The sequence below is a fragment of the Parus major genome, chromosome 3 (assembly GCF_001522545.3).
Source record: "Parus major isolate Abel chromosome 3, Parus_major1.1, whole genome shotgun sequence".
Classification (NCBI taxonomy): Eukaryota; Metazoa; Chordata; class Aves; order Passeriformes; family Paridae; genus Parus; species Parus major.
In genome coordinates this window covers 20,000,600-20,015,226 of record NC_031770.1, presented here as the reverse complement: position 1 = coordinate 20,015,226, position 14,627 = coordinate 20,000,600, and the positions used below count along the sequence as shown (strand labels likewise).

General features: G+C 36.1%; 1 protein-coding gene across 2 annotated transcripts in view; it reads right to left on the bottom strand.

Annotated features, from left to right (window-relative positions):
- USH2A (usherin) overlaps positions 1-14,627 on the bottom strand; it is a 368,965-nt gene that overhangs the window by 283,678 nt on the left and 70,660 nt on the right. For both annotated transcript variants that reach the window (XM_033513296.1, XM_033513295.1), the window contains exons 14-17: positions 11,570-11,733; positions 7,448-7,606; positions 3,476-3,970; positions 1,807-2,079 (exon numbers count right to left, since the gene is read on the bottom strand). In XM_033513296.1, the coding sequence (XP_033369187.1) occupies positions 1,807-2,079; positions 3,476-3,970; positions 7,448-7,606; positions 11,570-11,733 (1,091 nt within the window). The remainder of the gene's footprint in view (positions 1-1,806; positions 2,080-3,475; positions 3,971-7,447; positions 7,607-11,569; positions 11,734-14,627) is intronic.

The following is a 14,627-nucleotide window of genomic DNA, read 5'->3' as shown; positions in this document are numbered from 1 at the left end:
AAAGGATTGTTTGCACTGCAGTTAAATCCCCACCTGATTCCTCTGTAATAATAGGATACCAACTCACAGCACTTCTGCTATGTACAAACAACTGCACTAATGGACCTCTTCCCAAATACAATTTAACACTTTTATAACACCTAGTATTTAGGAACAGATAAGCAAAAAGGCTCATTTTGAAGGAGGAATTAGTTTAGCCTGCTATTTTGCTGGAGCAAATGACTGAGGACACGATTTTCAAGCTAACACCGAACAAAAGCATAAGTAGCACAACACAGACATTTAATTGCTAACCATAGGCTCTATCAGTCTGAAAACCATAGATTTCTATTGAAAGCATTGAAATAAATTGCTGATATTTCAAATAATATGTCAAGTGGCAATGCCCTTTTGAAAATCTGAAGAGAAGGGTCATAATACAAGAGGTTGAGAACTGGTTACACTTTGATAAAAAGGGGCCATATTATGACACTTGGCCTCTATAAATACACATGGAAAGTTGTAAGGAGTTAAAGAGCACAGCTGGCTGTCTCAAACACGGAAGACTTTGCCATGAGATAAGCACAGAGGAAGCAACAGGATGGCATTAACACCAGGCCTGGTGCATGCAAGATCTGCTTTAGTCATTCTGGTTAAACACACCCCCACAAAAATTCCCACCTCAGCAAACTGTGGGAAGAAGCAACTGCTCACACTCATATCATCAGTTAAACAAAGGTCACCTCAAGTTATGGGACAGATGGCTTTTGCAAACACCAAGAATCACTGAAGTTCCCCTTAATATGCTTCTCTGGTTACCTGGAACCTGGACTGTAAGATGAACCATCATAGGAAGAACTTGAGATAAGATAAAGATGGTACTATTGTCCAGATGTTATCTGAGACCTAGCTGGAGGTTAAAAAACCTTGGGAAGAAGAATGTACCACTGACAGTGGACACAAAGAATGCAATATTAATGGGCCACAACAAAAGCCAACTTGGCAAATGTGCTGAAATCAGCTCTGACTGAGTAAAAGGTAATTCCATCAGGGGAGATCTTGACCACCAACTCACGGCCCATCAACCCAAGAAACTTGCTGACTCAAAAAAAGAGGAAGACTGAGCATGTTGATTAATTAGCATTAGAAGCAAATGAATCATTCCACCAACAGAATAAGAGAACTGTGTAGCCAATGACCATTAGCTATTTTATTTGCCAGAGTGTATAAATAGTGAAAAATTTTCAGAACCACTGAGATGACCAGAGTGAAGAAGGACCAATAGGACATTGCTGGATCCATAGGTAGTAACTATCTTCTGTTGATCACTCTCTCTCCCACCTTTATTTTCTCTTTCTATCTCTACATCTCACATTTATTGTTAAATAAAATCCACGTTATTGACCTCAGCATATGAAGTCAATAACATGGGTTCATATATATTTGAATCGTAATTTGCATAGAGGCATCTCTCACTAATGGAGTCTCAGCAGAAGTTTCAAGCACTATACTCCTGAAAAGGTAACCCTCTCAAGCTCTTAAGATTAAAATATACTGCTTGGTATATTTTGCAAACTTGTAGTTTAAATGAACGTTTAACTGACATGGATTATTTTTCTCAACAATGTAATGTTATGGTGAAGAAAATGCTTTTGCTCTTCATGCTCAGTTCTGAGATAATCTGACCTAACTTTAATTAGTTAAAAGACTGAATTTATCCCTAGTTAACCATCACTAGACACTTTTATTGAAAAGTAAGGATACATGCTATTCTACATTTTCCTTTAATTTCTATCAAATAATTCAATAATTCAAACCAGTGCTTACCAGCCTCTCCTGTTCGTCCTGATATCCAATCTGAAGATATGCTACCTGCCATGTTTACTGCTAGCACATAAAATTCATACTCTGTGAATGGTTCCAGATCAGCGACTGTGGTACTGGTCTGTGGCGGAGCCAAGGCATTTTCATTCTGAGATTCCACAACTGGTTGAGGACTGAGCCATCCACTGCTTTGGAAAATACGGATTTCAGGAAGAAGAAAGTTCCCAGCTGATTTTAATTTTTTCCTCATGTAAAGCTCATATCTTATAATTATACCTAGAGAAAAAGGCCAGAAAAAAACAGTGAATTGAAAAGATATCTGAAGTTCTACTAAAATACCAATTTATTTTTTTTTTATTTTTGCTTTTTAAGACAAAGAGTAGAACTTTAGAGTGACATTTTAATGATTTTAATGCCAACATTTTAAAACATATTACTGGATAGGATATACATATACGCCAGTTTTATAACAATGCAAGCTTATATGCACAGGCCTCACCACTCTGGGGTAAAAAAAAAAAAACAGTCAGTGTTGTGATATGAAGCAATACATGATTTAGGTTGGATCATGAAAGTATTTTAAGATCATAAGAAATCTGACTGGCTTTCTTGCAAAGACAGGAGAAAATTTCCATAAAATTTATGTATTTAGGGCTGTATTCATGCAGTAAAATAGAGAGGTTGCCTGGGAGAAAGAGCTTTTCTATTTGTCTTTGGAGGGACCAGGAAATCTGACCAGACATCGAGGCAAATATGTGAATATTGCTTAAATCTGCTTGTGCTGGTCATTAGATGCACATCATGGCTATGGACTATGATGAGTGTATGACACAGGTTGAGATGCCAACAGCAAATATCATAACCTGCATTGTAGAAACTGCTCCTCTAAATACATAGTTATTCTTGTGTGGGCATTCTTCTTGTCCAATCTGGAAATAGCTGGAAAATGAGATGCTCAAAGTGAAAGCTGAGCTCCCCAAAGACAGATGCCCATTCTGCAAACAGATAAAAATGTTTGTTTTCACATGCACAAATACTTGTGCATGTCAGTGCAAGTTCACAAAACTCCATTGCTCATATATTAAAAGATAGTTTTACCAATAAAATCTGTGGTATCACAGAAGTATCCTACAACAGCTGTGTTCTCAGCTTCAAAAACCTAAAATATTATTACACAAGTTAGACCAGCAACTCTTGGCAATCACCTAATCCCTAACAAAGTTATACTGGTAATAGAATTGGCTACTGCACATGACGGATGGTTTCAAAAACAGATTTCTCTGTTAATTCTTAGATTTTTTTCCATAACTGTTATCTGCTTATTTATTTTTTGTCAGGCAATACTACCACATCTGTCTGAACTAAGCAATCTGGCAAATTAGGAAAAAATTAATTTTACTGTAAATGTTTGATTATAAATGTGATTTTTGCTGCAGCAGATGCCACTAAGTGCTAAATCCTGGACCCAACAGTCAATGGATTTCTGGACTCCAGAAGAGTAAAACACAGACTCTGAGGATACACTTAATGGTAAATGGGAAAATTAGGAAAATGCTTTACTTCATTTCTCAGTGTATGGCACATGAACAAGGATATTCTAATGAGATTTGAGGAAATTCTGCCTTTCCCTTGCAAAGACTTTGATTGGCAAAAGTAAACACATATATCCTACCATTTGGTTTCTCAGGTGGTGACCATTCCACAGCCAGTTCTGTAGAGCTGATGGTTTCTACAGTCGGTGGGTGTAGCCCTTCTGGAGGAGCCTGTGCAGTAACTACGATTACTGGCTGGCTCTTTAAGCAGCCTCCACTAGTACAAGCTTGCACAGAAAAAACATACTTTGTAAATGGAATGAGATTCCAAATAATTGCTGAAGTCTTTAATCCTTCATACTGACCACAAGGCTGCAGATCAACCGAGTCAACACAAGTCAAAATGTATTTCTCTATGGGCCCAGAGTCATTGGAGACACTTGTCCAGTAAAGTAAAACAGAGTGGTGACTAACAGGAAAGACAGGATTTAAATCCAAGCTCCCTATAGGTGTCCCAGATTTTGTTCTGTATGTCACTGAGTCGCTTCTTGTATAACCATGAACATTGCTGGCTTGGATGTAATAGGAGTAGAAGGTATATGGAGCTAACATGGTATCAGTGAACATCTGAACACCTGAAACAAACAGATGAGAATAAAATTCCATCAGTCTAGGACATTAAAAATAATCTCAATTTCTATACCTGAAGTCTATTCAGCTCTAATCCAAGACATATTTATGCCTGTTTACATTATAAACATTGAAACTTCTCAGATTTTTTTAGCACAGGAAAAAAAAGGCCCCCTTTATCCTTTATTATCTTTATTTATTTATTTATTATCTTTATTACCTTCCACTGCATCATTAGAGAAATTATTTTTCCACTGAACTTCTAGTTTCTGTTTTAATCATGAAGAAGATTAATACAGTTATCTTCTCATTCCTCTTTTTCTTCAAAATAAGTATTTCAAATGTAAATCAGCATCAATATTAGAGAATATAATTTAGGAAAAAAAACCCCAAACCATTGTGCAAACTTTCAGACCTCAGTTTTTGATTAATTTGATGGCATAAGACCAAATATTACAATTTTGTATGCTTTCATTTCCTCATTTCTACAACAACGCTTAATTACCTCATTTGAAAAGCATTTGATCTTGGATAAGAAGTGACACAAAAGTGCAGATAACTATTAAAAAGGTATATACAAAGTTTATAATTACCTTCCTGACCCCCACTTTCCATTAGTTTTAGTTAGTAAGGCTTTTTAGCAGCTTTTTAGTACCAAGGGCCATTAATAGCTCCTGCGCATATCCCAGAAGCAGTTACACATCTTAGTCATCACAGCACAGTATGAATTTGTGTGCAACCATAACACCATATATTCTTTTGCCTTAAGGAATAGTTAACATTGAGTAATATATTATGTGTCAGAGCACAGATACTCATAAACTTTTGCAAAGCAAATAAGGTAGATGAAGATATTTCTGCGTTCTCTCTGCACATCCACACTGGCAAGCCAGCCCTGAGAACAACTTAAAGAGGACCACAAAACTCTGAGTATTGCTCGATATTCAACCTTTGACATTGTAGCACAAAAGCAGCAGAGTCAGCCCAGTAATTGCTTACAGCACTTCAACTCCTTACAGCAATCACAACATTATCACTGTAGTCCAGCGATAATGAGACCACATTATGTCATCCTCAGGCCTTGCAAACCATGGTACTTCATGCAGGGCCAGGGAACAACTCTGCCAGCTCAACAATAGCTCCTGAGACCTCCTCGTGTGTCAGTAGTGAGCAGGCAGAAGATGCAGCAGGTTCTGCCCCTGCACCTGGCCCTGGTGTGGCCCCACCTCAAATCCTGTGTTCGGTTCTGGGCCCCCACTACAAGAGAGACATTGAGGTGCTGGAGCATGTCCAGAGAAGGACAACAGAGCTGGTGGAGAGGCTGGAGCACAAGTCCTATGAAGAACTGCTGAGGGAGTTGGGATTGTTTGGTCTGGAGGAAGCTCAGGGGAGACCTTTTCACTCTACAACTTCCTGAAAGGAGTCTGCAGCCTGAGGGTCAGGTTCTTCTCTCAAGTAACAGGATAAGAGGAAATTATCTCAGACTGTGCTAGAGGAGGTTGGGAATTTGGTATTAGGAGATTAGATATTAAGAAAGATTTCTTCATGGAAAGGGTAGTCAGGCTTTGGAATGAGCTGTCTGGCAGTGTGGTAGATTCAAGATGTTTGGGAGTGTTCAAAAAAGATGTAACACTTAATGACATGGCTTAGAGGTGACATGGCTTAGAGGTGACATGGCAGTGCTGGGTTAATCATTTGACTCAATGATCTTAGAGGTCTTTTCCATCCTTAACAAGTTTATGATTTCGTATTTAGTTACATTTATAAGTAATTAGAAAAAAAAATTGATTTCAGAGTTAGAATTTTTAGTAACTTTGGGTTTTTTCACATTTTAGAACAAGCAGTTAATTTTATACTCAAGACAAAGACCGTTCTGGGAAACCTGAGGCTGAGGTTTTCCAAAGCAGTTAAGAAAATACTGTTTTAATCAGGCATTCTGCAATATTATTCTTAGCCTTCCTTGGGAAGTTCAATGTTTCTATAAAACTCTCTTTTAGCCATAAGATAATGCTAATCCAGTTGTACTCTCAGCTCATAAGCACTACAAATTCCAATCTATACTAAGAAAAAAATAACTAGGAAAAGTGGAAAATAGGAAAGTAGGAAAATATTCTGTCACCATTAACAATTTTCGATATCCAAACACCAGCAAATTATTTCATATCAAAAAATACTTTTTAAACCAAATCTATGTTTTTAAGAAGATAATGTTCTGTTAAATAGAAACATGTTAATGTCTCATTATCCAGTTAAATACATCCAGAATTTTTTTGCTTTCTACAAAGTATGTAGGTAGAATAATGAAAAAACATCCTCAACAATGCACTTTTTCAAGTACATTAATAAATAGATTTATAACAATGAAATATCATTACTTTTCTTTTGAAATTAATTAATATTTTTACTAAAGTTAGGCCTTTAAACCAAATTAAGAACTTGGAATGGTCTCTATTAGTTCTCTAAATTTTTTTAATGTTTCTTTCTCTCAATCAGTTAATCTCATGCTTACATGGGGTCACAAACCATGGGGTACTGCAGAGTGCCCAAATTCACTACATAAGCCACATATTAATGAACTGTAACACTGCAGTGTGAACCAAAATGTAGAAATGTGAGATGCATTCCAAAGGATCTGGGCTTCCATTGAAAAATAGCTTTTTTTTTTTTTCCCTTCCCTCCAGGGTACACACCAACTATTAGAGAGACTCAACTTCTGAAAAACATTAATGCTGCATTGATAAGAAACTGCAACAAACTGAAGAAGGTCCTAGAACAGAGGTCAAACCTCAGCGGCATAAAACCATACCCGTCCTCTTAAAAAAACCACTTGTGTGCCACATATACATACAAACAGTATCCAAATCCATCTCCTTTTCTTTGATAAGTGGATCAATATTAGCACAAAATGGCCTTTCCAGCTTAGGCAGAGTGTTGAATCCTTTAGGAGTGCCTTCTGAGGATCCCTTGGCAAGCCTCAACATGAGAGAAGTGGTGCTGCTAAAGACAAATCAGGAGCTACACTGATAGCATAACAGAAGGTGCTAAAAGTTAGAGGCTACAAAAAGCTTTCCTATCTGTTAACAGTTTAAAATCAAGAATATGAAAAAAAGAAGTTTAAGCACATTATGGTCTCTTCTGTTCACCCTAATTCTTTATCTGTGACTTTGGCTCTTAGGTTTTGGCATTTGTGTATTTTTCAATAAATGCTTTTGGTAAGTTAATATTAAAGTTTTTCAGATTAAAAAGTTAAATACTTATCAGTCATTTGGGGTGATTCAATTTGCCAGATTTTGGACTAGGGTATTCGTTCCTTTCAAGCAAAATTAATAACACAGAACAGTAACTCATTAAAGGGAAATAGGATAATATATTCAAAATCACCAAGAATGATAATGACAGGAATGAGAAAAACCTAAGAAACACCACACATACAGATATATACACATGCACAAATACAAAATCTTTGATATCACCTTACTTACTGTAAGGATGGTAGTCTTCAGTTGTATAAATTTCTTCCTCATCCCTATACAGCTGGTAAATAAGCTTGTTAGAATTTGGAGAGTCAGGGGAACTCCATGAAAGATTGATAACAGAGGAATTGAGAACTTCTCCTGTAGGAGGAGGTTGCTGGAAAGGAGCTGAAACATACACAAAAACTGAGGATGTAAAAATTAAGGTAATCAATAATCACCCAAATATAAAAAAAATTGCAAAGAAACTGCTAAGCATTCTTCACCCTAAAAACATTTTGAGTAAATGCACAGTCATCAGGGCAAGACACTAACAGACTAAACCAATCCATCCATATGCTCCTTATCCATGAAAAAAGTGTATATATTTAAACAAATTATGAATGAACTTAATCTCGCTTTCCACCCCACAATAAAATAATAAATAAAAAAAAAAAAAAAGTGTTTTCCAAACAGGTGAGTTTATTTTAAATGTATTTCAAGACCTTTATAAAATGACAACCTATTTATATAGTCACTTTATTGAAGTTTCTAGTTCAATTAGGATTTATTTTTTCCAAGGATTCATTCCATTCTAGCATAGACCAGGCATAACTTCCTCTAGAAAAATACAAATGAAAAGACCAACTAAGGCCAGATTTTAATGAAGTGTTAAAGTAAGTTTACTTAATATAATAAAATCACAAAAACATAAAAGGGCAAAATTTTAAAGTTTGTTTAGTCAATTAACTTCCATTTGTTTCCAATGAAATTGAAACCCATGTGAGTAAAGCTAACATTTTAAGAAATCAGCTTGACATGCTCATTTGACAAAATACAACTCTGCTACCCCTCCATTAACTTGGAAAAATGCGCTACTTAATTGGAGTAGTATCAATAAAAAAAAAACCAAACCTAAAGTTCAAAAGCCAAATGCCTCACATTTAAAAAAAAAGCATTCAAAATCCCTCCTATGTCTCTTTTGTAATCTAAATGTGTTATCATGGCCCTTACCAATATAATAGCTAACACTCAGAAACTAAATTTTATATATACACATTTACATAAACACACATTTTGATGGGTGGACTTGATTATCTCAAAGGTCCTTTCCAACCTAGATGATTCCATGATTCTATATTTATGGTATTATTAAGGTCAAAGCATGAGTCCACAGCTTGCTGTAGGACCTCCAGTAATCCAGCTACACTGAGGAAAGCCCTGCTCTCTGTCCCACCTTACACCGTACATTAGCACAGAAAAAGACACGTCTGTTTTGGCAGATAGTAACTGCTATCAAAGGCAGACTGTGCCATTTTCCCATCCTCTTCACCAAAGGAGTGTGGATCTTGAGGAAAACATTCTGCTCAAGGAATGAGAATAGCCCAGGGAAGCACAGAAATCAGCATATGGAATAAACTACCAGGAGCTTACCAGAACCACCCAACTAACTTTCCTCCCCTACTATTAAGTAGGGGAGTATTAAGTATGATAGGAGAACATCAAGATTAGAAGCATGGATTTTATTCTCTTCTTTTTTATAAACTATTGTCTTCATTATGTGGATATTTGCTTAGTATCACCAAAAATTAATTACTAAAATCGGTTCAGACAAGCTAACAGGAGACAAGAAGCAAAAAATGAAGTTGCAGACATAAAATGTCATGAAAACCTCAAGCCCCACAAGTGATAGCTGTAGAGACTTATGCCAAAATCAGTGGGCCACACTATATATAGGTTTTTAATACAAATCTAGAAAGTGATTTTAAAGTGAAACCTTTTTATTTAGAGTAAGATAATAAAAAGCCATTCTTCTACAGCAGCTTCTCAGCCAAGAAATAGTGCAAAATATTTCTAGAATTCACTGGATTGAACTAAACACAATCATCATCTCCCCTTATAATGCATAGGTTGTTTTGCTGCCAGTCTGGAGCTTTTGAGTTCATCTTACTTAGGAAGTGAATGTACACTAAAGTGCCTACAGGAGTAAAGTGTGAGAATCAGAGGAAACAAGTGCTCCCAAATCCATTTGGCATTTGAAAGAATTTCTCTCCATGTAACACATACATACAAGACCTGATTAATCACAGCAATTTACCAGCATTACCTTCATTCTCCACTGGCAGTCTCACACTATTGCATATTGCTTTCATAGGTTTGCTGGTTTGAATTTTAAATATGTAAGCAAAATACTTTATTGCACATTTTTGTACATCATCTAAGATACTTTTATGTAGAAAAATTGCTAAGGAAGAAGGTCTTTTGCTTAAAGAACACTATTTGGACAGTGACAGCAACTTGCATTTGCTTTCCTTGGCAAAGACTCATAACCAGTAATGAATGTGTCAACAAAATACTCTTCTGCAATGAAAATAACCACAAACACTGTTATAAATAAACACCAAGCCAGGCAAAGCTCCATATGTGTGAAACAAGTTCAAATCTTTTGGTATGAATAACCAAAAGACTTCAATTGCTATATCCTCTATGTCCAGAAGAGGACTCCGCTTGTCATTTAGAATACTGTCTGATGTTCTTTTATCTAACTAAAATCTATTATATTATTTCTCTATGTCATACTGTTATTAATCAATTTTATAGCTGAATTGCTATTGACCTTTATCCAAAGTGTATCCCAACACAAATGAGTGGGTTGGCTTATGTTTGTAAAGCACTTTGAAGATGAACAGCATCATAAAAGTGCCATGTATTATTATTATTACACATTTGGTTGAAACATCTTACATTTTTTAAAGAAACAACAAGCCAATCAACTGCCTGAACAATGAATAGATACTGTGCTTTCTACTGAAGAGTATGAAGAAAAATTAAGCAAAACTATTTAAACACTTCCAAACTTTGAGGAAAGCTAAAAAAAATAGTCTTTGAAAACAAATTAGCCTCTTTATGATATCCATTTATAATGCTGTGCATTCTACAATGCATATTATTTGAAATTTAAAATAATTCACAAGGAAATACAAACTGACATCAAATGAGAGCTGTCTCTACCTTTAAACACTTTGTGCATTTACATCTCTGTTTGCAAATTTATGGTTTTCACATATCACAGTTATGAGTATCCTATAAATACCAATGCAGAACACACAAAGAAATATTTTGTTGAAGGAAGATCCAGAAACATATTCCAGAGATAACCTGGGAATGTCTTACCCTGTTGCTGCATTACACATGGCTACCTGAGGTAACTGTCACAGTATGACCAGTGTGGCCATTATTAATTAGACCTGCTGACAGAAATGTCCAGTTAGCATTTGCAGAGCTCCTCACTCATTGCTTACAGGACTTCCAAGACTGGACTGTTAACTGTGTATGGCAATGAGGTGTGCCACCAAAATGCAACACAGCTTTTCTACAGTGAGCTGAGCTCCTTCCCACGTGGCTTGGCATTGCATAGCATGATGCCCTCAAAACACATGTTTGAACGTTGACCCAAAATCAACTTCAGTACTCAGTTTTCTTATGACATTTATTTTTGACTTTTCTTCTTTAAAAACCTTGCCAGCTTGGAGATTGTGTGCTGGTGATGTTCATATCCAGATGTTCCACTGCAACTTATTTCATTACAACTTATGATCTGATCTTCAATATAGCATTGGCCCCACCTCACACATGTCAATTTATGATGCTTTGTTACATCACATCACGTATTTTCCCAAACTGACTGAAAAAGCGCCCCAGGAGGACAAAAGCAAAACTACATAGCACTGATGAAATGAGGAAAATATTTGGAATTAATCACCAGGAGTAGGTTTTCAACAGACCTTCTGAAGGCAGGTGTCCTGCCTCCTGTCAGTGGCAGGAAAGGGGGCTATGCTGCAAGTGGTACAAATTCTGCTGCATTCATGTGACTACAAGGTGAACTCTGGATTGGTCACCACAAAGAAAATGTGCAACGGAAGTACAGGTTGTCACTTCTTCCCTGGGTTAAACTACAAGCCTAAGATGTGTATGACACAAAGGATTCTATACATCTCCCTAGAAAATCACCTGAACGTCAGTGACCCTGTATTTGGGGGTGGGGAGGGAATAAACCCCGGTTTTATTACCGCTGACCTAATTCAATACCCACTAAATGAGTTAAAAACTTTAATTTGAAAGGCATGCTTTTAAGACGTAACACCCACTTACTTTTACTGCAGCCAAAGAGGTTGTGGACATCCAAATTACTGGCATCGGGAACACAGTTGTCACATTTCAAGCCAGTTACAAATTGTTTACAAACACACTGTCCAGTAACGAGATGACAAGTCCCACTAATGGCTCCTGCAGGATGACAATTACAGTGCTGACATCTATAAACAAAAACAAATCAAGGAAGTCATCAACACACATCAACACTTCAGTAAAGCACAGTAGGGTTTTGTTTAAAAGATTCTTGGGCAACATAATTAAAACATCATAAACAGTTCAGTAGTCTGAAACAGAGCAGAAAATCTATTAGTCTGATTAAAAAAACTTACAAAAAAGGTGCCCACTATAAAAATAAATATTTCACTGCCAAAATAATATTCTAATTTATATCAAACTCTACTTCCATACTTGGCTTAGAATTTAAGAACTTTTATATATATTGATCCATCCACAGCCTGGATAATGATGTTTGGTAATAACCACATTATGCACTCAATCCTGTATCCTTACTTATACAACCTTTCTTGAGAGCTGCAGAGTTCAGTGTTATGTGTGAAACCAGCTGAAGAGGTTTCTGAAAAAAAATAGGCAACCTTCTACCTCAGGGAAAACTGGGCTTCAGTTGGAAAAAAATAAACCAATTAATAATTTCTTGCCCACAAAGGCATCTTAAGGTTGAAAAAAATAACAAGCTGTGAATAAAGAATGAATGGTCACCAAAACTGGGAGAAAAAACCCCCCAGATTAAAACAGTGACAGGAAACAAAACAGCAGAAATACTAATATTATAACAGAAATCACAATTTCTGGTTTTTTCTCAATTTTTTTCTGAAGCATAAAATTTGAAATAACTACAGTGAATAATTAATTAAATGTGCAAGTAAATTATTTTTAAATTAAAAGAACAAAAAATTTAAAAGCACTGGTATCACACAAATGCCACACTTCCTTCTGTAAATTTCTCTGGCAGCAGTAGAATACTTTCAGGATTAATTTATGCTTTGGCTTTTGCATGTGAAACCTCTCTTGTGATCAACTCACCCTTCACCTGATACACTGTTTCCCCACTGACACTCATTTATAGCACAGATACCGATGTCAGATTGTACAAAAACTCAAAGAGTTTGAAATCGAAACATCAGAAATTAAGCAAACCAAATGACTACAAATACTGTTATGCTACCCCTTGCAATACTGACTGCCATTATTACTCATAACAAAGTCAATAAAACTTCATACTTTAGATTCTAATCTCACTGTATTTCAATCGTTGCAGACTAGAAGAGCTCTGAAAAACCATAGTCTGGGAAACAGGTGGGAAGGTACATTTCAGCTAAAACACACTGGAAACTCTGCACTTCCCTCCCCTTGTCCTGAACTGGAAAACTCAAATTCTCAGGCATAAGCAACATCAGCCTCAAGGGAATTTTAAATTACTCCAGATTCCAGGTCCCAAGGTGACAAAGCAGCAAAAAGAAGACACTAGAGAAGTCCAAGGCAGTCATCCTATGTCCCCTTTATTCTGCTAACCCTAAGATTAAAGAGTCAATTTATATTTGGCTGATCTTTCCTTGGCCAGCTTCAGCAGACCCAAGGAAACACGTGGTGGTGCCTTTATACAAGTTACTTTGCCATCTTCCCAGTCACCACCATCACACCTTGGTCTGTATCTCCTACTATCTTCATGAAAGCAGGAAAAAAAAAGGGAGTTCAATTATATTTTAGGCATCAGCTTTTAAGGCAAGGGAGAGAGGAGGGGAAGGTGGGAACTGTTTTCACATTAGGACACTAAAATTCAGGTCAATAATCAGTGAAATAAGCATTAAATGTGAGAGATTTTTAAACAAGCTTAAAGAAACTCTTCACATACATTTTCTGCCTATCGCAGAGCTCTCTGTATTAGAGTTCCTTAACTCCACAGCAGCTCGTGCTGTGTGATCTCCTGAGGAATCATTCAACACCCTTAAAAAGGCTGATAAAAGCTAAAGCTGCAAAATAAGCTGCAAATTTGTTTTATAGACTAATATTCTTTTGAGAATAAATAAAATACATTCTCTCTTGGAAACCACTATATTGTAGTTTGCTCTCGTTTACAGTCAAGAGTAAAGGGCAATTTTTTCAAAAGTCCTTTCATCTATAGACAGTACATCCAAATCCCCCTTTAAACAGAGGTTTTGTTTAGAGTGTTTTAACTAAAAACCCAGTTTAGTTACAAAAACAAAAAAATTCTCAGTAAGACAGTATTTTATTATTATTCCATAATTTCATTACATGCTGATTATTTAATAGAAGGGGGATGTTAACAAAAGTTTCTTGATAGGTAAACAGAGAAAGATGAGCTTCTCTTATTGTTCCTGTAGAGTTTTGCACCTCTTATCATTCACACATGACAATCAAACTCCATACCCATACATTAACAGCAACAGTTCTCAGCCTGGCAGGGTGGGGCTGCTGCTTTCTTGTTGCATTTTTCTTCTAGGAAAAATGTAGGCTCCCTACCTTCACCTATACTGAATGAGGCTCCTGATCCTGCAAATGACAGCAGATATTTCACCATATTCTGCTCCATGGGATTACACATTAGTTCTGTGTAATCAAATGCATCATGTTCTTAAACTGCAAAAAACTAGAACTGGATTTGTTATTAAGCATAGTTCATGCTTTTCAGTCAGGATTAAGGATTCAGTCAATTAAGAATTTTCAAAAAAAATATCCAATTCTTTTAAAAGATAAGTACCTTTCAATCATGTGAAAAATATTTGCCGTATTCTTGTCAAATGCTACTTTTTTCGAGGTACTATGAGAGAAATGTATTTGAGTTTTATTAAAACAGAATTATATATAATCAAGGAAAACAGACTTTTAAAACATGGAAAGAGAAATGTCATGCCAAGATGAATTGTGATATTGATTTTCTGAGGATAAATGGGTTTTGTAATATTAATATAGAGAAACCTTTATTACATTGACTCTCTAGGTGCAGTTAGAGCCTCTCCAGCAATCTGTTTAAAATCTTCATTTTTCATCCTTATGGGAAAACCTCACTTGCTAAATG